The 23,939-nt window shown below is 40.6% G+C and overlaps 3 protein-coding genes and 1 non-coding gene across 5 annotated transcripts; 2 read left to right on the plus strand and 2 right to left on the minus strand.

The window, feature by feature from the left end:
• Positions 1-6,125: 6,125 nt before the first annotated feature.
• trnae-cuc (transfer RNA glutamic acid (anticodon CUC)) lies at positions 6,126-6,197 on the plus strand. The gene has a single exon. It is a non-coding gene; the product is annotated as a tRNA-Glu (tRNA).
• Positions 6,198-6,726: 529 nt separating this feature from the next.
• Positions 6,727-10,203, minus strand: mrpl12 (mitochondrial ribosomal protein L12). Its single transcript, XM_068578954.1, has 5 exons — positions 10,021-10,203; positions 8,544-8,742; positions 8,392-8,454; positions 8,056-8,193; positions 6,727-7,323 (listed from the first exon to the last, which is right to left on the minus strand). Exons 1-5 carry the CDS (start codon positions 10,077-10,079, stop codon positions 7,207-7,209), a joined length of 576 nt encoding a protein of 191 aa, XP_068435055.1. The 5' UTR covers positions 10,080-10,203; the 3' UTR covers positions 6,727-7,206.
• Positions 10,204-11,110: 907 nt separating this feature from the next.
• Positions 11,111-12,336, plus strand: zgc:103625 (methyltransferase-like 26 B). The gene is made up of 6 exons (XM_068578543.1): positions 11,111-11,310; positions 11,522-11,684; positions 11,809-11,868; positions 11,978-12,045; positions 12,126-12,204; positions 12,289-12,336. The coding sequence occupies exons 1-6, from the start codon at positions 11,111-11,113 to the stop codon at positions 12,334-12,336; spliced, it is 618 nt and encodes a 205-aa protein (XP_068434644.1).
• A 237-nt stretch (positions 12,337-12,573) lies between these two features.
• hgs (hepatocyte growth factor-regulated tyrosine kinase substrate) lies at positions 12,574-22,278 on the minus strand. Of its 2 annotated transcripts, none has more exons than XM_068578542.1 (20): positions 22,090-22,278; positions 20,280-20,364; positions 20,068-20,143; positions 19,821-19,913; positions 18,931-19,048; positions 17,911-17,963; positions 17,709-17,777; positions 17,458-17,582; positions 16,875-16,986; positions 16,565-16,663; positions 16,390-16,485; positions 16,193-16,231; positions 15,904-16,092; positions 15,568-15,781; positions 15,303-15,475; positions 15,074-15,214; positions 14,622-14,805; positions 14,360-14,496; positions 14,078-14,260; positions 12,574-13,959 (listed from the first exon to the last, which is right to left on the minus strand). In XM_068578542.1, exons 1-20 carry the CDS (start codon positions 22,124-22,126, stop codon positions 13,813-13,815), a joined length of 2,370 nt encoding a protein of 789 aa, XP_068434643.1. In that variant the 5' UTR covers positions 22,127-22,278; the 3' UTR covers positions 12,574-13,812. The 2 variants fall into 2 exon arrangements, with proteins under 2 accessions (XP_068434643.1, XP_068434642.1); XM_068578541.1 differs by having other exon boundaries at positions 16,869-16,986.
• Positions 22,279-23,939: the final 1,661 nt, after the last annotated feature.

Raw genomic sequence — 23,939 nt, forward strand, 5'->3', positions numbered from 1 at the left:
ACCTCAATTACTTACGTTACTGTTGCCATATGTCTGTTAAAAAACGTTTCTTATGAAACCAAGAACACAATAAAGGATCCTAAATATTTAAATGGTGGCTCCATGTGTTGTAAAAGGTGAAAGCTTCATGTCTTTTGAACAAAATCTGCATCCTAACCAGTGGATGGTCCATTATTGTAGGACAAGGAATTTAATGGAATTTAATTCCTACATATCACTGACAGGGCTCTCAAGTGTCACGCATTGAGCGTGACTGTCACGCATTTCGGTCTTAAACCACGCCCTCCCGCCACACATCGTATTTCTCACGCTGAAAAAAAAAACTCCAGGCTATTTAATGCGCCGCAGCGCGCAGACATGACCTGGTCGCGCGCTGCCCTCACCACGGAGGAATCCCCACCCCGCGAGGAGCCACTCATCAGCCAATCAAAAAAAAAGAAGAAAAGAAATGGGCTACAGCCAATCAGAAAAACATATCTTTAGTATCCGGGTAAGACGTAATGACAGGCGGGACTGGCGCCGTCCGGCGGCGCGTATTTGTCGTCGTCATTGCATTGTGACCTATTACCTGCCAAAAAGTAAGAGCAGCCCATGGTGTCTTTACACCGACCTGCCAGACTATAGCAGCTGTGCACGGCCAGTTTGTGTTTGTAGTGAAGTTAGTTGTTTAGCAGTGTTGCTTCAAGGCAAACATCCAGTTCAGTAAATCCAATTAAGGCAACTTGAATCAGTGGGATGTTTGTTGTCCCAGTAGCTCGCATTAAAATGAGCATTAAAAGTACCATTAAAATGAGCATCTTCAATTCTTGGGCTTTATAGATTTCTGTTTTTCTCTTGTAATCCTGTCACATGCTGGTAAGAGACATGAGTCCATTAATGTCTTGGTGTTGACTTTCCATTAAGTGGCAAATATCTCATCAGTGTTTATTATTATATCAGTGGAACGGACACCTTGGTAATGCTCCTGTTGCAACACCATGAAATTGAATGCCTGTCCTTTGCCCGTTTTTCATCAAACAGTTGTCGACACTGTGTTTAATCTTTAATATTTGCACTGGCCATGTTTCTGTGTGATAGAGAAATGTGCTCTGTTTGATAAGAGACCGAAATGCTTTCAGACGATTTTCAAGGAATCAAAAGGAATAAAATCAACAGAGCATATCGGTTCACATACGCAGTGAGCATCTTATCTGGTTAAAATCAAAGCTAGAGATCACTTTTCCTTGTGTGTTTAGTTATGTACCCGCAACATCTGGATTAACAGTTGTTCCAGTCTGAAATCTCAAATTCAGTCAGTTTGAGGTCCAGTTCTCCTGATTTCCCAGAAACAACAAAGGTTGAGAGTGAAAGAAGGTATCTGTGTGTGTGCGTGTGCGTGTGTGTGTGTGTGTGTGTGTGTGTGTGTGTGTGTGTGCCATTGACTGCATCCCCAGTGGATGTTTTCCAGCACAGTGGTCAGTCTGTAATCTTTCAGCGATAGAGTGCTTGATAATGAGGAAACTACAAACACAAGCCTGCGTCTGTGACTTCACTACAAAGTGAAGCAGGACGTGCATTACGTGTTATTAGTATGTCAGCATGTTGCTCTTTCAGTGACCTTCATGACAACCACAGATGATAAATGGCTCGCCATTTGACATGTTTTGCACAGGTTCAACAAGGTTTAACCTGTCAATTAAATATGAGCAACATAATTGAGTTTGGAGAAATTCTTCCAAACATATTCTTCTTAATTTTTTTACAGATCAAAGGAAGAAAAAAAAAAAGCTGTCACAACTATCGTTCCTCAAGCACCGGCATCGGTGTAGACAATGAGTAAACCATGGGGCACGGGAAATATCAGGCCTCTTTTAAGGCTGAATTTGATGGATTGTTCAGAGTAATACTCGGAAAATAATACCTGGAACGATATAAAAGAAGCCACCAACCCACACACTGCAACACAACCAAGACTGTCAACTCCTTTCTCAGAATTTAAGAGACAAAAATCTGTTTCTCCAGCCCATGTGAAGATTGTTTCACAAAAAACTACTGATTGCCCAGATTGGTCAGTCTTGTACATGCTGAATCAGCCAGTTTAAGTATTTAAGAGAGAGGAGACCGGTCAGGCAGCTGAACGTGTGCAGTGTAACAGTGCTCAGTAAAGAAACACATAGTCTATAAGGTTGTATCAGATTGTTTTACCTCTCAGTCTTGTTCACACAACAGCAGCATTTCAAGCAAACTTTTAAATACTCTTCATTAAACTATTGTCATGAATGATTGTCTGGTACAGATACAGTAATATGCTGCATCATTACAACAACTAACACACAGTAAACATAAGCACACTATTTGTCAGTGTAACACAGTCCCCCAGAGGGCGCAGAATGATCAGCTGATGTCTAAACTTTAATAAAGACTTCTGGCCTTCTTTTCACAACCCTCATGTGAGATGTATTACATGTATGCTGTACATTTCATCACAGGTTATGTAACTCAACTTGCGGTTGTAATGCTGTTAAAATCCCGCATCACTTTCTCTTTTTATTGTAATCTGTGACTTCCTCTTGGTTCTTGTTGCTTGAGGTTTGTAGTCGACTCCTGCCGAGCTGGCTGAGGAAGAACATCCTCAATGATGAAGCTGTCCAACACGGAGGGAAATTGCAAAAGACTTTCTCACGACATCCTCAGGAGACCACCACAGCGCCAAAATGCTGCCTTAGTTAGGCGGATGCCTGTGGGAATAAGACGCTGTATACAAATCATTACCAAGTGATTATTTCTGCAAGTGAAAAGTCGTTTCAGATAGAGCAACAATGGCACAATAGAAATACACATCAAGCATGTCTTTGTGTTACCAACAGAGAAGGTGACAACCACCTTGAGTAACTCCTTCTGGCCCAGCCTTCCTGTTTCTTTCAAACACACCCTGCAACAACGAGACACACAAACTACAACATGAACAAAAGATACATGTCAGAGTGAGGGAGATTACCCAAGCAGAATTAGATAACCAGAGTGTAAAGAGAAATCCCAAGATAGCGTACATTGTCGGGGAACAGCCCCCCCCCCCCTCCCTTGTGCAGAAACAAAGAAAATGTGTCTGTGATGATAATATGATACGTACATAAACAGTGACAGTGGAAAGTTACTTACGGCAAACACACTGGCCAGGAAGTGAGTGAGGATGTTGTCAACAGAGACCAGTGCACCTTATCCTCTCTGCAAATTAAACAGCAGACTGGAGAACATGTGAAAACTTTGAGCATAGAGTTGTCAATTCAGGCACTATAGGTTTAAAAAACATAGATGCGAGAAACATTTCTTCTGCTGAAGAAACGCTCACTTTGCTTTCACATGTAATGAATAGATTTTGTTTTTGCAACTCAAACGTGTCAGCGTGCAGGTATTTTCTTGCAAATAGTGCAAAATAAGAAGGAAACAAACTTTGGCTGTCATGTCAAGTAGGAAAGAGTTTTATAAATCTTACCTTCCCTCCATATAGCACATGAGCATAATTGAATAAGAACTCTGGTTATTTGGATGACCGCAGACAGTTTCCACTACTTAAAAAAATATATTCCCGTTTTCAGTTATCACTTACTTTCTCCTGCAGCTGTAACGAGAACTTGACGTCGTTCTACATCCTGCGCAGATGACAGAAATATGTCAATGCCAATTCATTATCAGCATGAGTAACCTCCAAAGTGATTACCTTTCCATTGAATTCAGTAGAAATTGGCCAATTAAACTGGAATGGCGAGCAGAAAAGGTGACGGCTTCTTCTGTTGGTGAACGTCAAATCTTAATCTCACTCCAACCCAACCCTGAATTTCAAATTGCGGTGCTTTTCTTATTTGCTCTCCATAAAAATTTAAAAGAGACAGAACATTTTTGTTGAATTATTTATTATTGTTTTGTTTTTTACATCTGATTTAGGCTATTGCATCTTGGTGGTAGCACGGTAACAGCACGGCATTAGGCAGGTTATGACCTCCATGACAATAATGTGAAGTACAAAAGAGCTGTATGAGACAAACATGCAAAATCTCTTTCTTGATAATAATAATAAATCTATCCACTAAATGCAATGAACAACTGGGGTCCTGATTAAATCACCTGCAAATACACATGTCCTAAACACAAATGAACTAATAAAAGAAGATACGGATTAACAACACCCACATGCTGTCAAGATGTAACACATTCACTTCCAAAAGCCCCCAACAAGACATTGTGGTGGAAAGACATGAGACCTTTGACCTGTTCATCTCATCAAAGAATAAACCGTCACAGAGAATTGGTCTTCGAGGAGAAAGGAGTGAAAAGAATGAAGCCGTCGAGACAAGATGAGCAGCACGGACAACAAAGTCAAGAGATTTTGCTGTCCTGCTGTAATGTAGTGAGTGCATGATTTATAATATATATATATATATATATATATATATATATATATATATATATATATATATATATATATATATATATATATATATATTTACATATATATTTATATTATAATATATATATATTTACATATACATTTACATTTATATATATATATATATACACATACAGTATGTGTGTGCGTGTGTGTGTTTTTGCACACACAACTAACTGCACACGTGTAAAGTCTCCTGTTCTCTAAATCAGGTGTCAATGTGCATCACGCAAACTACCTGTATAAAATGATGGTGATATGCAGTTGTTCGGTACGTCAGCAGTCAGTTGTAAGCATCACCACAAACATTTAGTCAGTGTGCTAAATTAAAGTAAATCAATTCAATAGCTGGGTAATAGCTGCTCATGATCATTGTACGCACTTGAAAGCATTAAAACAGGATTGTTATGATCGAGGTATTTCGTCGGCACATCTTGGCCAAAGTGACTTGCCAACTTCCAAGTAAATTGGTCAAACTGAATCATTGCGATAAAACAGCGAGCGATTCTGAAAGTTGATGTCAACAACATACGAGAGGATCGTACAAAATATAATTCCATTAACATTTCCACATAGCAATGCAGACGTAAGACAAACAGATCAATGAGGCCTATTTGGAGAATTTTCTCCAAATAGGTGTGTGCAGTGGAGTAAGTGCAGAGCCTCCATCCTTCTGTGCCAAGAAAGAGGTGCAGCTGATTGTTTGTGTGAGGAAATGTGCGTGTACTCATATACAAATTGTACGTCAGCTTGAGTGCTGCTGTAGTTCAATTTGAATATTTTATCTGATATATTTCCACTTACATGTTTTTTTGTCCCATTTTTTGTGATTTAGATTTTGTATTGAACCTCTGAGCAAATATCTCTTGTATATAACATTCATGGGGTTTATTGTCCCTGAGGGTAGAGTAGTGTAAGATATCTTTCATTGTTCTATTCTGTCTATAAATGCTTTTGTTTTTGGGCAAATCCTCCATTTGTCATTATAGGACACCTTTTTTGAAAACGTAAAAGCCTTAAATACAGACTACACACACCACCTGGTGGCAATCTACAATCAGTGACATAATCAATTCAAACAGTAAAGAGTTCATCACAAAATCTCTATTAATCTAGTCTGTACTTCACCTGTGGAACCGGTTCAAATGGTGAACATATTGATAATCCCTTTTGTGGGTTTATCGTGGGTGCACAGGGCCTCCGAAATTGAGTATTGAAGACAGTTTTACTCCGCACAGCAGGAAAAAAAACAGGTGTAAAAAAAAAAGGATAAATGGAGGATGAAATCCATTTAGCAGCTTCAGTTTCAGGAAAAAGATCATTTTCCCAACAGCTATATTGACATGTCGTGGTTGCAGGGTAAACATAATAACGTGCATTATGGCCGTTTCAACTGGGCCAAAGCCCTGGAATTGGGCATGCTGGCCCACTGAAATGGGTGTTACACACTGAAATGAATGGGTCAATAATTGATGTTATTAAATACTCTATTTACTCAATAACATGCCAAAATGGTTGTTAGTCTATTGTGCTTGCTGTTTTCCTCTCAAAGTTAAATACAACAGAGGCATAGCATTAACGATAGCATTAATACAACAGAGCCATAGCATATGAGACCTTAGCTGTAGGAAACTGTTACGTTATAGAAATCATTTGCTGTATGAGAGAATATATTCATACATTGTTGACGACTACATCACCTTCCCTGGTGGTCTAGTGGTTAGGATTCGGCGCTCTCACCGCCGCGGCCCGGGTTCGATTCCCGGTCAGGGAACGACTGTTTTGTAATTTGTTCCGAGTGCAAATACAGGGTCCTGTTCGTAGATAGGTGTTTGATTTGCCTTACGATCGCTCATCGAGAAACCCACCGCAAACGCAATGACATACAGTATATCTATACATTCAAATACAGCTTTTCTTTCCATTTCAAACCAATGTGTAAATTATTACTTTAGACATTATTTTCCCAGACCAACCGAATTGTGTACGTCAAGCATTTGGGAGATTAAACCTTGTATAGAAACTATGGTTTAAACGGGTAACAGAAGTGTCTCAAACCGTCTGAGGACATCAAAATATATGACCTCTAGTGGTTTAAAAACAGAAAGCAGGATGCAAACTACTCTAGTTGAAAATATTCACTTCAAGCCTTTACAGTCACAATTAACTTTTCAGTCTGTGCTTCTTGATATACAGAACACACACAGAATTGATCTTATAGTTTCATTCTCATCATTAACTATTTATATACAATATCTTCACATAACATCACACGCAAGAACATGTAAGAGAAGGTTCAAATATTTATGGGTATTTCAAGTTTAATCACGTTATCAACACATTCTATAAGTAATAAGGACTCAGCCCTGCCATCCTGAACTAGATACAGAATCTGGTGTTCTTCAACATAGGGAATGGTAACCGTATCCCTACTGCATAATCTTTTCTTCTGTGAAAAGTTAAAATGTACACACACACACACACACAAATTGACCAACTGACTTACTGATCAATCAGGCCAGTATTTCTGTCGCTTGTTTGTGTCACAAGTATCAGAAAGACACAAGAACACACAAAAAGAAACTTAACAGCTGGGTGGCTATTTGTGCAGGCTGTGTGCCTGGAAAGTTCAGTCTGAGTTGTACTGTCCCATCTGATGATGTTAAGAGATAGGAGTAATGTCAGAAGGAATTTCTTTGTTTCCCAGGCTGCTCCTCGTTGTCACGTAAAAAAAAAAGAAAATAAGAGAATGAAGGATTAAGTGCCCGGGTTGGCACATAGATCTACTCCAACACGATGGTGCCGCCTGCTGCCTCCAGGGATGCTTTCAGTTTCTCCGCCTCTTCTTTGGCCACATTGGCTCGGATTTCCTGGGGAAGAGACTCCACTAGTTTCTTAGCCTGGTTGAGGAAAGAGATGAGAAGAAGATTTAGTGTGCTGTTACCCAATCTGGGAAAACATGAACTATGACACTGTCAAAGAAATCTGTGATGAGCACTATTTTTTTGATTTTATAACCTTTATTACTTTGGAAGATACACATATTGGATCAATGGTCTAAATGTATATGAAGGGCAACCTATGGCATTCCCTTGTAAACAAAACCTCTCAATTTAACACAGCGTCTAACCTTGAGGTGGAATAAACGTGTTAAATGTTTCAGTTTCAAATAATATTTGAAACCCTACATTGTTCACATTCATGTTTGCCAACATGCAGCCAGCCGCTCTACAATGTGTTGGTTGCTTGCTGCATTTCATGACATGTTATCGCCACCTGCTGTCAATCAGGAGACTTTATTCCTCCTTATTATAACTCCAGGGTACCTTTAGACCCGTGGTTCTCAACCTTTTATAGTGATGTGCCCCCTATAGAAGTAACCCCTAACCAGCGCAAAGCATTTTTGGTTAAGAAAACAATGCACAGCCCTATGCCATCAGTGTCTGATTGAATATAGAATATGTACAATGCAGTTTAAGAACTTACACTTATATTATTGAATATTTATTAAATAAGTATCTTTAAATAATCTTTGAATTTTGAAAGTACCCCCTGGGGTACTAGTACCCACAATTGAGAACCACTGATATAAATGACTCAATGTAAAGAACTAAGCACTAATTGAGACTTACCTGCACCAGATTCAGGCCTTGGATGCAGTTCTTCACTTCTTTGATAAGTTTAACTTTGTCAGCTGCTTTTAATTCTGTCAATTTGACTGTGAAGTGAGTCTGCACCTTCTTGACGGGTGCCTCATCCTCTTCTGCGGCCTAGATTCACACAGAGAAAAAAAACACGTAAAAATGTAATTTGCAAACTGAAAAGACAAGAAATTAGTAAATCTTGCAGTGATAAAACAGAAAAGTGTCGATTCAAATTCAAAGTATTTTCTGTAGTGTATAGAGGTGTGGTAGCAGATAGTTATATTGCAAAGTGTTCCAGTTGCATCGTCTACTTTCTGTACTTACAGCAGCAGGTTGAGCTGATGCAGCCATTGGCATCATTCCAACATCCTGAATGTTCAGAGTTTTCTGCAACAAAAAACAGATCATCACTCAAGATGAGCCGCAGCGGTCTGACACGGCGTATTGTGGTTTAGAGTCGTGACTCGTCCACAAACCTTGAGCAGCTGGTTGAGGTCCGACACCTCTAATAAAGTGAGGCTGGCTATGTCGCCAACAAGCTGTTGGATTTTGGCGGAATACTGTTTGGGTGCTCCGTCGAGAGGAGGGGTGGCGATGGCGTCGGAGCGGAGGGTTGGGCTGGTGCTCAGGAGTCGGAGCACACACAAGGCTGGCGTTTGCCGCTGAAGCTGTTGCCTGGAAAATAATGAGAAGATGGATTAACTGAGGTTCTCAGATCTCCAAAAACAAGACTCAGCCAATCCAGATGTGCATCTGTCCACAGAAGGGATCTTAAATACTGACAATTGCAAAAACTGAAACTACCATTTATCAAAAAGACGCTCCAGCTTACAAAACGATCTGAGGTTTACAGTCAGCTGTATGTCCAATCCTTTTCACAGCATACTGGATGTTTTTGGAAGTGTTTCTTCAACATTATTTAATGGGTGCATTCACAATGTACCACTAACCAGTTATTCCAAATTTGTCTTAAATTACTGGATAATAATGCATTCACACCTGTCTACTTGTGATCACATTGTAAACGCTTGTGACTCCATGAGTGCATGTGTCACAGACCAGTTCAAATGATTATTCTATATAGACAAAATTAAATATATTTAGGAATTTAAAGGCGGTCAAAATATTTTAGAGCCAGAAGCACAACTAAATGCATAGGTCAATTTATGAATAACTTGCCCGGCCAAACAACTATTTTGATGTTGATCAATATGTGATCAAAAGAAACATTCCTGAGTGGCAGCTTCTCACGTGTGAGGATTTGCTACTTTTTTGTGACTTAGATGGTCTGTCAAAATCATGTAAAGAACATGTACATTTTCTGCTAAAGCAGATAGTGATCCTCAGACGTATCCTTTGCCTCTTCGTGTGGAGGTGGGGTTACACACATACACCAGAATGAGAACACACCCGCCATTAGGTTAACTCCTGGCAGGTCTGGCGGCTCCAGGTGAACCGCGTCGGTTCCTGAACATACAACCTGTAATTAATATAAATGAGCGAGCTAGGAGATGCAGCTTGCAGTTAGTTGAACAGCAAAAATATGACTTCCAACAGACACGAGCATGACCTTGGTGACGTCAGGCGCTCCAAGGAGGTACACGTCAAACACACTTTAAACGGTTTCCACCAGGACACCGTGTTTAGTGTGAGCATCTGCAGAATACTAACTACACCGTTGTTAGACAGTTAAAGCCTGAAGGTGTTTTGCTAACGATGCTGCCGGACAAAGCTAACGTTAGCTGACATACCTAACATAACGTGTAATGGCTGCGGACTAAATGCAGAGTCTGCATTCACACAAGCTGTGGAGTCAATGCCATGTTTCACAACCAACTTAACCGGCAGCAGTCACAGACTGCCTGCCCTTGAGGATGCAGGCAGTGGGATCGTGATGAACCATTGCCTCCATTGACGTGCCTGACTGACGCCTGCTCGGCGGACGTTACGTACCGATGTGAGGTCGCTGCGACCCGCAGCGCGGTCTGGAGGCAGCGTCTGGTGCAGTACATGATGGCGTTAACTGGAGCCGTTTCCCCTGGTGTCCCTTAAAAATAAAACAAGCAAAGTCTGAAACAGCCGGGTCCCTCTGTTTCACAAGCACATGGCGTCCTCTCGACTGCTGCTTCTTTGCTCCTGACCTACCCGCAATGCATTGCGTGAACTCGTAGAAAATCTACGGGAACCCGTAAGGGACATGGGAAAAGGACAAATAACTGTGCATACACACTCAATTCATTGAAACTATTTCTCATAAATAGCGCCAGGTATCTATACTACATACGATATATACACACAAATAAAATATATCTGTACTGTATATGCTTTATACACACATATATCACTGTTCTTGTTGTTGTTGTTCCTAGTTACTTACAGTTGAATGCACTTATTGTAAGTCGCTTTGGATAAAAGCGTCAGCTAAATGAGATGTAATGTAATATATATATATATATATATATATATATATATATATATATATATATATATATATATATATATATATATATATATCAACCAGTCACGTTGTTGCAGTTATTCCCTACGACCATCAGATGATAGCAAACGCTCGTGCTTTTCACATACTCAGGCACAATAATATGATACACCACCATAAAAAATTTCCCCTTGGGATTAATAAAGTACTTTTCAATTCATTCATTCATTCATTCATACAATATGGTCCCACACTTTATTATGACAATGCTTGTCATGTTGATTCGCATTGCTACCCAGAGACAAACGTATTGTATACATTGATATTTGTCCCTCTGTTTCTGTTTGTGTGGCATACCTGTACTGTACAAGTCAGTAATGAACACTGGGGAGGAGCACAGAGGGAATCCTCTTATCCAGGTAATCTCTGCACCCATCTGCTGTAACAGTCCAACATGACCAGTCTTCACAAATATGCCATTTGTCAACTCGTTTCTGTCAAACAGCACAAGTTAAGGTAAGAGGAATCCTCTGAGACAGAAAATCAGTGCATAGACTGGCATAGCCGACAGGGAAACATTACCCTTCTGCTTTTCTCCTCCAGAGCATGCTGCTGTCTCTGCAGGCAGAGAGGAACTGGGAGAGTCTGTGTTTAATGCTTGAAGATGTGCTGGAGGACCAGTCCCCCAGGCAGCTGTTGGCCTTAGAGCTGGGCTCTGGAACTGGGCAGCATGTCATACGCTTTGCCCAGAAGTTGCCCTTTGTTACCTGGCAGCCATCAGACATCAAAAAAGAGTCTCTGGACAGGTTTGTGTCCGAAAAGGCTATATATATATATATATATATATATATATATATATATATATATATATATATATATGCAGTCATACAGTCAAGTGACAGTGAGCTTTGTGGGCAACAGGTTGTGCATTTTACACTTATGTGGATATGAAATAGCAAGTGATTTATTTATTACTGAAATACAAATGTAAATTTAAGTTTGCATACTCAATTTCAGTATTAAGGAATACATTGCTGCAACCCATGAAAAGAATGTGCTGCAGCCCGTCCACCTGGATGCCAGCGAATCGTGGGAGAAATGGGCAGGCCTATCTTGCAACTCCTGTGACATTATTGTTGCCATTAACTTACTGCAATACAGCTCATTCAAAACAGCACAGGTAGGCCTGGTTATCTATATATAAAAAAACAAGATATTGAGTTATAGATTTAATAATAATTCATGAAAGGCCACAAAATACAAATGTGCCCGTTTCGTAAACATTTTTAAAATCATTTCCCCAGGGTGTTTTCACTGGAGCCGGTCAAATCCTCAGACAAAATGGCCTTTTGATAACATATGCGGTATGTACCAGCTGTAAGGAAGTTTCTACGCACTCAAAATACCATAATGTCATCACGTGAGCGCAAAGTGCAACAACTGACACCTTTCCAAATCTTACACCTGTTCCAGGTGTATGCGATCAATGGCACCATTACACCAAGTTGTAACGAACACCTGGATGCAGAGCTTCGACAAATGTGAGTGGACGTTTATTTCCTCTAATGCAGCAATATGTGAATATGTAAATAGACACATTATTTTTAATGCTTTTACACAGGAATCCAGAGTGGGGTCTTCCAGACATCGATGTGCTGAGACAGCTGGCCTATGGGAACGGGATGCGCATGGAGAGGATGGTGAGTCACATGCTTCAGCACCGGGTAACAATACCTGGTAATAACTTCAATATCTTTCACACCCGTGCTGTTTTTCATTTCCAGATTGAGATGGAAGAATACTACAAGTGCCTCATCTTCAGAAAACTTTGAAAAAGACAAAGTGCAAAAAGAAAAGCTTTTTTTTTGGAATGTACAATAATAAGTTAGATGTTAAAGTATGTCATCTTATCACTCATCAATGTCATGTTATGGCCTTTACCCTTCTGATTGAAACATGAATGAATGTGACATGGAACACTGTATTCACATGAATAAAAGTTGTCATACATCTCTTTCTTTTCCAATCCTTAAAAAAAAAAAACAACTAAAAACAAGTTCAAGCAAGTGGACAATAAGAACCAGATATTTATTAAATATAATTTTAAAATTACTTTTAAAGTCAGACAGATCAGTATGATGGAATAAAGAAGTTCACAGGTGGCAAATGAAGAGTTACAAAAAGCACTGATTGGGTGCGTGATAACATACATACATGCGGTACATAATGTTTGCTCTGCTAGCATTTCCACATTACTGGAGAGTAGAGCACACTTGCGAAACAAGCTCCCACCTTTATTTACTACCTACATGTTCTTCTCTGTGACAGTTACAACCCAATGCCTGGACGCCATTTTCAGTTAATTATAGGTTAATGTACTTGTATCGGCAACACAAATCATTTTAATAAAGATATACGGGGCTGGTAGTAGAGCTGCTATAGTTTGTTTTATGGTCACAAGCCTTATCAATTCAATTATTACATTTGTTAAACTATATTTAAAAGACGAATAAACAACCAACCAGCTAATTTTCGAACAGTCCTCCCACAATGTCCAGTCCCTGAAATAGGTTTCACTATTCAAGTACATGAAGACGCTTGTTAATCCAAGCCGTGTACAACAAATAAATGCCAAAACGAGATGACCCCAGTATGTGTGTGCATGAAGGTATGGAACCTACACCTGCAATGGCATGCTGTGACTATGATGGAGATTTGAGTTAGTGATATATATTTCAGGCCTTTGACTGTGCTTTCTCTCCCTAGACATCACACCTATCTCTTAAACGGCACTTATGAGATGTCTCTCAATCACTGCCCAAACTGATAGGATAAGTTGCAGTAATTCACATAAATTTCAGAAAATAATGAAGCTTTAACATGCAGATTTTGATTTAGAAAAATATGAGACAAAGGATGGTTATGTCTTGTCTTTTTTGTCCTCAATTATTATCATACTTATTTATTTTTTTACTTTAATACCACTGACTATTTCTGATATTCAGTTATTCATATAATAAGGAAATACTACATACATATCAGCTGGAAAGAGGGAAGAGGGCAAAAGGGTTATGGTGCCCTCTCTTGCAGCTTCACCCTCCATTCCCACACTACAGTGGGGGAGAGGCAAGGAGAGCGACAGTTCTGCAACATCATCACAATAGTTTACATTGCCACAACATCACAGCAAGGTCGAAGGTGGGAGGTGTGTGCGTGTGTTTCTAGAGGGCGGAGAGTCCGGAGAGTGAGCTGAAAGACCAAAGGAGGAGAGAGGGTGTAGTGTGTCAGACCCTGCAGCATGCAGGCTTTTAATCGAAGGAGATGAGCTGTGCCTCTGTGCTGCCGGGCACAGCCTGAGGGACCTGCTGCTGCTGTTGCTGCTGCTGCTGCTGTTGTTGTTGTTGTTGCTGTTGCTGTTGCTGTTGTTGCTGCTGTGGGCCGCCAGGAGGAGCCACCTGCAAGAAAAATGATAAAGGTAAAAAAAATAAGATTTGTGGGGATTGAAATAAAAACTAGAAATCAAGGATAAATCATTAACGTAGAAGGAAGTAAAAAAAAAAAAAAGAGATTGACCTGTTGGTACATGGGCGGCTGGCCTGGCATGTACTGCTGCTGTGGGGGCATATTGGGGTCCTGTCCTGGCAATGCTGAAATCATGTTCTGCATGCTGTATTGCTGGTAGCCCATGTAACCCATGCCGTTGGTGGGGGCAGGCTGGGGCATCGGGGGCATACTCTGGGGCTGAGAGACCGCATTCTGCATAGAACAAGTACAACATCGAGTGAGCGCATTATTTCTCTTTGAATATTTTGGCTGTAGTTCTTATTGAGGAAAGAAAGTGAGAGTCAACCAGACCTGGTAGCCCTGTGTGGGTGTGGGCTGATAGTTGGAGTAGGGTGGACTAGTTGTGGGTGGAGCCTGGCCAGGAGGAGGAGCAGGCTGCCCATTAGTGCCTGCAGCCTGGTACATGTATGGATTTACCATGTTGGGATCTGGAAGAAGAGAGGACAATCAGTCACGCACACATACAGGAGCACACTGACAAACGTTTCCTGACCGCAGGGCAATTAATCAAGGTTGATTTTCTAGTGAAGCTATCAAACATAGGTCTTCTCACCTGGGGCAGCGTTAGGCATGGCCTGGTACTGCGGTGGTGCAGTCTGCCCAGCCTGGTTCATATAGATGTTGTGCATAGGTGAACCCTCCACAGAACCAGCAGGGCTGAATGTACCCGGGTAGCTGGGTGGAGCACCGGGCTGGTACACTACACCTCCCGCCACATTGGGAGGCAAAGACTGCATCTGCACAACGGCACATACATATATTATCAGACATTTAATCTTTATTGAATTATGTAGAGGTATATATGGTGTCTAAACCACCATTTTATTGTCAAAACTAATTAAATAAATTGTACTGCTGATTGGAATTACAAAGAGCAAAGTTAATGCCCGGGTGCAGTGATTCTCAATCATTCAACATGAAGGCCTACGTGTCTTGCCAACTCGTCGCACTGGGAGCTACGCTGTCAATCAGCCTGGTCATACCAATGACGCTTGCAGTGTGTACCTGAGCGTAGGGCAGAGAGAACGCAGGCATTTGGGCTCTCATCTGGATCGTGTGCTTCTGCTGCTCCAGACGCATCTGCCTCTCCTTTTCCTGCTCCTGGAGACGCTGGATGGCCAACTGTCTTTGCATCTCCAGGTACTCCTGCAGTTCAAAGACAAGATGCTTATGAGTATGGTTATGAACAGCGTATAAATATGTGCATTTTCTGCAAAGAGCCTTCTTTCATTACCTGTTTCTTCTGCCTCATGATCTCGAGCTTCTGTGCCAGCTGAATATGCCTCTGTCTCTCCGCTTCCTCTGTGGCACGACGCAACTTCTCTCTGTGTTCGTCCCGAAGCGCGTTGAGTGCTGCCCGAGCATCGCGCACCTGAGCCAACTTGTCCTGCAGACCCTCATAGTACACTGCAGACGGCATACATGTCGCGATAGTTCAGGGACTGGACTCTCAGAAAAGCCTTGGGACACACACAAACTCATACATAGCCAACACTCACATCGCTTCTCATCCAGCTGGTTGAGGATGTCCAACAGCTGTGGATGCATGTTGTTAATGGACTGGAAGAGTGAGAGCACAGCACTGTCGTTGGTGATGCTGCGCCCGCGCATGTGGTTGCTCTTCATGCGGTTAAGGAAGGTGGTGACGGAGTTCTGCAGAGCCTTCAGAAACTGCTCATGGTTCTCCTCCGACTCACCGTTCTGGTACTGCTGCTGCAGGCGGGGACGAGATGGAAGCAAAACACAGAGAGTGATTTGTGGTTTGCGCACTCCAGTTCAGCTCGAAATAAAACATACCAACCAACATCCGCTCTCAGCACAGAGTGTCAACATACCTCCACTATGCTGACCGGCTGGACTGGAACTGGGACCGCGACAGGGACTGGGACATGACTTTCTACTGGCTGACTGATTGGTGGAAGCGGCTCAGCCATTGGCACAGGAGCAGGAGCTGAAGGGGTGGGACTCTTGCGAGCCTCTTCCTGCTTCTTCTCCCAGTACGTTCTGTTCAGGTAGCGAGCCAGCTGGAATAACATATTAACATCAGTACTACAAGCATTACGTACAATTCCCATTAGTCTGTTATAATGCAAGTATTGCAAAAGAGAAGGATATGACATGTACCTCAGGGTCTACATCCTCAGCTGATGGAGCAGAGGAGTTCTGAAGAAATCATATTGATCACATTGGTCAGTGACAAAATACATTTCCATAATTTGTTAAATAATCGGCAGATGGTTTGTTTAATCACTTAAAAAATGCTTAGTGTGGTAAATAATTAATTTTGCCAGAGAGAATGGCAGCATTAGGACAGAGCTTACCACTGGAGAAGTGTAGAGCGTGCTGACTGGGGGAGCTGATGAAGTCACTGGAGTGGGATCCGCTTTGGGATACATCGAGTAGGAGTTCTTATGCCTCTGTAAGAAGACATACAGGCATGCATCACTGTCTCTTTAGAGTACAAATACTTAGCAACATTTCAGCTGTGCAACCCACCGTGCGCTCCTTCTCCTCAGCCTCGCTTTGAGAAAGGGCAATGGCCAGTTGTAGCTCCTCTTCCTCCTGCAGGGCTGCCTCATCTCTCTTGGGAGGCATCTAGTGAGAGAACAGAACCATGGTAGGATCCAGAAACAGCGCACAAACTACAATAATGAATGATAAAAAAATAATCTCATACAGATTACGTTGAAGCCGTGGTGATCTGTTTTCCTCTGGGGAAGACCTTAAATGAGGACTTCCTTCCTCCACAAAATGCATTTACACTAAAACCAGTAACACCAACAGGCATCTCATTTTTTACTTCTACCTGGGATTGTTGGGACAGCGGGCTGGTCAGGTACTCAGGAGGCAGCTCGGCAGGACCCGGAGTGGGGGCTTTCCCCTCAGCTTTCCTAAGTGGAGGAGAGAGGGAGGGGTGGCTGGAAGGAAAAGGGATCAAGGAGAAAAAACATAACTGTCACTGCTGCAAACACCAGCAGAGAAACGTTAAGCTCTAAGGGTGATGGTTCAAACGTACAAAATTGGTCAGTCAACGAAAACCCTAAACACAAAATTATGGCCGACTAAAATGTGTGTCACTATCGAGTCAGTCATATGTCAAAAAAACTTTTTTTGTAGCACTCCTCAAAAAGAGTATACACAGACCACTGAAACGGCACAATATGTTCTTTTATTTTATATCTTTAAATATTTTTACTCTAAACCAAGAAGCCATCGAGGCTTACAGTGATCAGGAACAAAGTATAACAACCAAAGTATATACAGCATAACTTGAGCAACACAGTAATATACAGTGTCATACTGTAGCTAATGACGTCTCGTGCTTTTCAGACTCAGAGACACTTTTCAGAATCACCATCCACACTTCCCACTTGGAAGTGGCAACTCACTTGTTAAGCAGCTCAAAGCACGGCTCACATACACGCACTTCCTTCTCTATGCCAAACTTTGGAATGGTGGAGTACTTCGACGAACATTTGCCACAGAAAATCTGGCCGCAGGCTCGACAATGGTGCTGGAGAAGCAGAGAACACAAATCAAGGTCAACTTCCTGACATGAGGAACAAACATTTACTCCACTCACTCAAACACGCATGTGCTGCTGTAAATGAATAAAGGAAACCATAAAACTCCAGCCTACCTTTCTTGTCATAACTCCAAACTGAACTCTGCACCGGTGGCACTCCTCAGCATCAACCCAGTCAGGGGCCTGGATCAAACAGACAGACGTCACATATTACACATCATCTCTTCTGAACAGTTCAGTGCTAATGACCAGCACCAAATGGACAAATATCACTGACTGATGACACTAACTAAACAAGAAAAACTAAATGTCTCACTCTCTCAGCTGCAAACATCGCATCACTCTCCTTGAACTCTGGGAACACATGACCTGTGAGAAAAGAAGAGAAACAGACCTGTTCAACTTACAGTATGGTGCATTACAAGAAGTTAATTAAACTAAATAAAATGAATCACAAAGCCAAATAATTCCTTGTATGTGCACCACACTTTGCAATAACCCATTTCTGATTCTGACAATAATTGTTGTGTAATACGCGTCATTTTTTGGAATATTGTTGAGCTTTTAGTTCAATTTGAAGCCATATGCATATGGGACTAATATTAGATGGGAATCAAATGAGATTTAGAAATTACCCTTAATAAAACCTGTTTCATGCAACACATTTGCAAAACATTAGTGTATTTTTTTTTCTTCTAAATTTACTAACATTATCTCCAGAGAATAATGTCAAGCATATGCGGAGCATTTACTTTTACAAAAAATAATATACTTTATGATATTTATATTACATATTCTAAATATTATTATAAATAAGGTTTATAAAATACACAGAAAGACCATTTGCTTTTGTGCAAAAGGGTCTCGGTGCCATGTCGCGAGATGAGCTTCAGAAAAAATTACTGGAGAAAACCAAAAACCTCGCAAAGAAATATGACTCCAAATTACGGAGACTCTGATTAACACCAGACTAATATTAGCACGTGACTTGTATGTCTGGAGAAATATGGTACCGTAATTTGCGGGGAAAATGTTGACTTGCAAAATGTACAGGATTAAGATCACAGAGAACCTATGCAATTATAACAAATAACTAAAGGTTCCAAGGATGTAGTAGTCCCGTGCAAATAGGGAATTAGTCATTAAAATATTGCTGGAATTGTAATTACATACAGACACAAACGTTACTGTGTTTTTCTTCAATGTAATTGGAGCTAAAACATGATGATTGGGAAACATTTTTGTGGGTAATTATTATTTCAGAGATCCTTAAGCTTCCTTTCAGCCAAGCTTGGTGGGAAGAAAACAAAGCAAAACACAGCATGAGTCCACTCACCTTCCACTTTCATGATCTGGTAAGTGTCTTGGACCACCTTATATTTGGGCTCGTTGCGGAAAGCATGAGCCCAGGCCTGGATCAGGTACAGGATCTTGTTTCTGACATTTGGTTCCGTCTGTTTCTGGTGGTAAAAGAACCACACAATGAAATAAAAAGTCTCGGCACTCCCTTTTGTGTTTATATAGATTTCTGTTGTCAAATAACATTCTTCCAACAAGCTTTTCAAAAACACACACACTGATTCAAACAACACTGTGTAAGATCACAAGAACAGAGGTGAGAAGTCCCTTGTTCATGTCTGAGAAAACACTCCTGTCACAAGGCTATGACATCATCAGGAAGTGGAAACCGGCATGAGCTGCAGGAGCTCATGTCACATGAGGCAGCAAATATCCAATAAAATATTGCTCGTCAGGCTGTTATGCAGCCAGCTGCCTGATGTGGGGAGACTTCCAGCCAAGATATGTCCAGACAGATCACCCCGTCTGTCACGAAACACTGTCTCCAAACTTCATACTGCTTTTTTTTTTATTTTACAAAATACATAGTTACACTGATATTATTTATATATTATTTAAACACATTTAGAGGTGAAATAAATAGTCCACTAATCGCTAAACAGAAAAACAATTCAAAAACACCCAATACTGGTTTTATCATTTTAAATATGAGGATTTGCTGCTTTTCTCAGTTTAATATGAATATCAAACTGAATATCTTGAGATTGACTAAAAAATATTATTGACCAAACTATTCTCAAAACTCATGCAAATCTATGTTTATAATATATGTTTAAACTTGAAAGATGAAAAGGATTATAGCAAGAAAAGTACATTTCAAACAGAGCAGAATTATGAAGTTTAAGAAATGAACAGAAAAAGGGTAACCTTAAGTAAATCCTTCAGTTCCTCCATAGTTTGTTTACTCGCGACCTCATCGTGGACTGTCTGGCCACAGTTCTTCACCACGGACTCCAGGACCTGAAGGGAGAGAGATCATAATCACTCACAAAGCCATCTATGTCAGACATATTTCACAGAAGAAGCTTTCTCCAAAAAACGAAGTGAAGAAATTCTGACAAAAGCACACCAACACAACAAAAATAGACAGTTGCACATTGTCCACATGTCTTACCTCAAGAGCATAAAGGGCCACATGGGGATTTTTGTCATTTAGCTTCTTCTTAATGGCCCCAATAGCATACTTAGCTCTGCAGACACACACACAAATAATGCTCAATAGAAAACTCAGGGCAATAAATTAAATAGCAATAAACCTAATAAACAAATCTGCTTCAACAGCTGGTGATATGATGAATGTGGAGGGAAATGGACAGAATGACTTACTGTGCGTCTCCTTGTCGAATGAGATCACAGATCTGCAAGATGGATTCCCAGTCAGTCTCCAGCAGCAACTGACTGGTGGCTTTATCTGCAATTAGAACAGATGGTTAAATCTTGCTTCATGAAAAGCATGTTCGTCTAATCTTTGTATCTATAGATATAAAGTAGGGTAAACGTCCCCATCTACACTTTTAAGTGCACCTCCCTAAAAGTAATGCAGTCGAACAACAATACCGAAATAAATCTTTCCTTCATGAAGGGTCTTATATTCAGGTTTGTTTAAACTGTTTTTTAGAGGTTTTAAATAAACTTTATCTTAATTTAGGAGGCTGTAATTAGCTTTTCTTTTTTTTTTTAAAGGGAACTAAGTGTATGTGTGTATACATGGATGTACTGTATCTTGTGTTAGGCTTCTTTTGATTGTATGCAATCACACAACAATGTTTTCTCATGACAGAGGTACACATCCCTGAACTACATCCCTGAACTACATCCCTGTTCCTTCTTTATTGAGTAAACAAATACAAGTTGTATCCGTTAACCTTGGGCTGTGAAACATTGTGAGCTCGCAATTCTCTTTTTCATTGTAATAATGTTCTATCTAATGTTGTCTGAACTTAGTTTCAGAAGATGCTTGATGATTAACACAATGTTAGGAGTTATTTCACTTTTTAAAATTTAAATATCATTGAGTGCCCACACTTATTCCCAAAATGTGGTTATATTACTGATTCCACTGTGAGAGTTGTGACATTTGGATTAGCCAAAGAGGGCCGTGGCCTCAGACTGTGTGGCATTTAGTTTGTGGCAATAAATCAACCAATTGTATCTTTGGAAATATACACACACAAAAATGCACAGCTATAGTTTACTATCCACTGACATGATGAGGTGTGTCAAGGTGTGTTTTGCTTTGCACCAGATCTTTAGGCTTAGTCTGAGGAATCTCGTTGCACAAGTTAATACAGTGACATGATAATTAGTCCTAAATGTCTGTTTCAAATTAACACACCACAACACAGACAACTTGATAATCATCCATCAAAATAATAATGCCAAACATGCAAAGAGACGTGTTTATCGTCTGAGAGCCAGAAGGTTCACTTCTACTCTAGAAGGTCAAGCTACCCGTCAATAAAAAAGAAAACGTGTGTTAATGCAATTGTGTCAGCCAGATATCAATGTAACTTCAAAGCTGTGAATGTCAATTTTCAACATGTTTGACAAAGTTGGCTACGGCTTGTAAAAGCTAAGCTAATTAGCCTACTGACGTCACCTTCACCAGCTGTATTTCAATAGAAAGGATCTAAACAAGGACTCGTTTAGCTGATCAACCTGTTGTGGCGCCGAACAACTTAGGACAACACTTAGCTAGAAGTCACACGCAGGTTGTCTCGCGAATGGCTGCCTGCTTTCTTAAACAGCCGAGTCATGAGTTACACAGTAACGTTATTACTAACTAAATCATGAAGCTGAAGGAAACCATCAGCCTGTCTTATCTCCGCTAACAGCAGATAACACACGGAGACAGTAACGTGGCTTTGGGGCGACTGGGAGAGGGAAAACAAACATCGGACAAATCCGATTGTAAAGCAGTTTAATCGGGCTGTTGAGCCTCAGTGAGCCCGTCTGGGCCTCCGAACAATAGCAGCGAGACTGTTAGCTAGCTGGTATGAGTTAGCTTGTTAGCATGTTAGCTTGCCCGAAAGCCACAACCCTCTGTCAAAACAATGCGCTGGAGAAAAAAAGCATCGCACTTTGTCTTACAGTTGGCTAATAAACCACAAACTGAACGAATGTGCCGATAACTCACCCAGAAGCCTATCAAACGTGCCTCCGCCTTTCCCCATCTCGGATCAAAAGTGTCAGAGTATCTGTCGCAGCGTCTTATTTTTAGTGAACGGGTATTTTCCACCGCGGAGGTTTCGCCTGTTAGCTCCTCTGTTAGCTCCTCTTGTTAGCCACCGACCACAGCTGTACGGCTCTTTTCTACTTCCCACTTCCGCCGGAGAAACGACAACGAGGAGCGTTTGTCTCCCTCTAGCGACTGGAAATTGCAATTGCAAGTACATTGTACAGTTGTCACGAGGACCAATAAGAATCTGCTTTTGTAGTTAAGTATGGGTTGTCCATATAAGGAATTTGACTATAGTTTTGCATCTCTCTCAATGTCTCTCTCAAAGACATACAAATAACTGTTTGGGACAAGGACACAAAAGCAGCACTGGTAAAGGAATATACAGGACTGTTATGTCTGCAAGTATAGTGAACAACTTTGTGAAATGTTAAATATACGAAGGTGGAAGTAAATTTACAGTTGCAGAATACAGCTGTGAGGTAGTAGAATACTATTTCTAGTTATGTTTCAGAGGGAAACAGTATGGCCTACTTTTTACTCCAAGACCTTTACAGTATGACAGTTATATATACCAGTTAAAATGCAAAATTTAGATTGTATCACTATAGGAAACATGATAAATTAATGAACAGTACATTTAAATATCCAACATTATACAAATTAGGCTTGTTACAATTAGTTGGGTTTTTTTTCACACACATGCACAGGCGTACTCCAAGCAGTTTGACATCACTGATGGGAATGGTTTCATGTGCATAAAGTACACATATTTTTGTCCTCACCGAGTGTGCTCAGCAGTAAAACAGGCTCAACAAGAGAGGGCAGCCAAGCACTGCTTTCCAGCCTGATATTTAATATTCTGCTCAATACGCTGCTTCAATATGAAAATAGTGCACTTGTCTCACTCTACGTGTTCCCTATTGCAGTGTTATAGCACAGTCTGCCTTACTGTATTCACCGCGTTACTCTCCCAGCATTGCTTAGGTCATGTATGAGTCACTACCTGGCACTTGGAACACTGGTGTCCATTGTCATTGTGGTGCTGTAATGCTTTATAAAGTGGCATTGTGTTGCTCTGTCCTCTGCTGATAAGGATGGAATCATTTTACTGTTTACAGCAAATAGAAATCAAATACCGGAGGGAACCTTCAATGCAGTTAATCTTATTTAAAAACATGTAGCTTAGAAAATGAAATTTAGAATCTGCATGCATCAAATCAGTAACTAAAGTGTAAGGGTCTTCAATGGTTTTAATTCACTGAAATTGTTTTTGAAACTCTCTGTGGATGACCATTTAAACGATTACAAAAGATGTGTTACAAACAAGCTGTGTTGATCTATTTGTTCAAATCAGATCAGTTTGGATATCCATGATAGGTGATGGGATGACTTGTCCATTGTGATTTGACAAAGAGTATGAGGTACTTTGAGATCACGTGTGCTAAGAGAGTCTGATTTGCTGTTGTTAACTGAAGAAATCCCAGGATTCTTATAGAAAGAAAGATGTGTTTTCTTTGTCCCTGGTACAAGGAAGAGGAGATAGAAGATAGGAGATGGAGTACCACACACACACACACACACACACACACACACACACACACACACACACTTCTCAACAATATGGCACCACAATCAAAAGTACACACATCTCCATTGTTCTATTGTTCTTCTCCACTCAGTAGAACACAGTAGTGTTTACATAAAGGAGCAAAACAAAGCATTTCTTATTAAAAGTACTATAATGCGTCCCTCAAACACATACAGTTGTAAGATTTTATATCTGTTATCATAAAAATGTGAACACA

The sequence above is a fragment of the Clinocottus analis genome, unplaced genomic scaffold, assembly GCF_023055335.1.
Source record: "Clinocottus analis isolate CAN_PGR_092001 unplaced genomic scaffold, fCliAna1.0.p SCAF_16, whole genome shotgun sequence".
In the NCBI taxonomy this organism is placed as follows: Eukaryota; Metazoa; Chordata; class Actinopteri; order Perciformes; family Cottidae; genus Clinocottus; species Clinocottus analis.

What these genes read in the sequence shown, in the direction of transcription:
- hgs (XM_068578541.1), bottom strand. Translation starts at nt 22,126, where the DNA reads ATGGGGAAAGGCGGAGGCACGTTTGATAGGCTTCTGG. An exon ending in TGGCCCTTTATGCTCTTGAG is followed by an intron (nt 19,914 to 20,067) that starts GTAAGACATGTG and finishes CTCTCCCTTCAG; the next exon opens with GTCCTGGAGTCCGTGGTGAA. An exon ending in CCAGATCATGAAAGTGGAAG is followed by an intron (nt 17,964 to 18,930) that starts GTGAGTGGACTC and finishes CTTTTCTCACAG; the next exon opens with GTCATGTGTTCCCAGAGTTC.
- zgc:103625 (XM_068578543.1), top strand. Translation starts at nt 11,111, where the DNA reads ATGCTGCTGTCTCTGCAGGCAGAGAGGAACTGGGAGAGTCTGTGTTTA. An exon ending in GCTCATTCAAAACAGCACAG is followed by an intron (nt 11,685 to 11,808) that starts GTAGGCCTGGTT and finishes TCATTTCCCCAG; the next exon opens with GGTGTTTTCACTGGAGCCGG. An exon ending in GCCTTTTGATAACATATGCG is followed by an intron (nt 11,869 to 11,977) that starts GTATGTACCAGC and finishes CACCTGTTCCAG; the next exon opens with GTGTATGCGATCAATGGCAC.
- mrpl12 (XM_068578954.1), bottom strand. Translation starts at nt 10,079, where the DNA reads ATGTACTGCACCAGACGCTGCCTCCAGACCGCGCTGCGGGTCGCAGCG. An exon ending in ACCTCAACCAGCTGCTCAAG is followed by an intron (nt 8,455 to 8,543) that starts GTTTGTGGACGA and finishes TTTTTGTTGCAG; the next exon opens with AAAACTCTGAACATTCAGGA. An exon ending in AAGGCCTGAATCTGGTGCAG is followed by an intron (nt 7,324 to 8,055) that starts GTAAGTCTCAAT and finishes TTCCTCAACCAG; the next exon opens with GCTAAGAAACTAGTGGAGTC.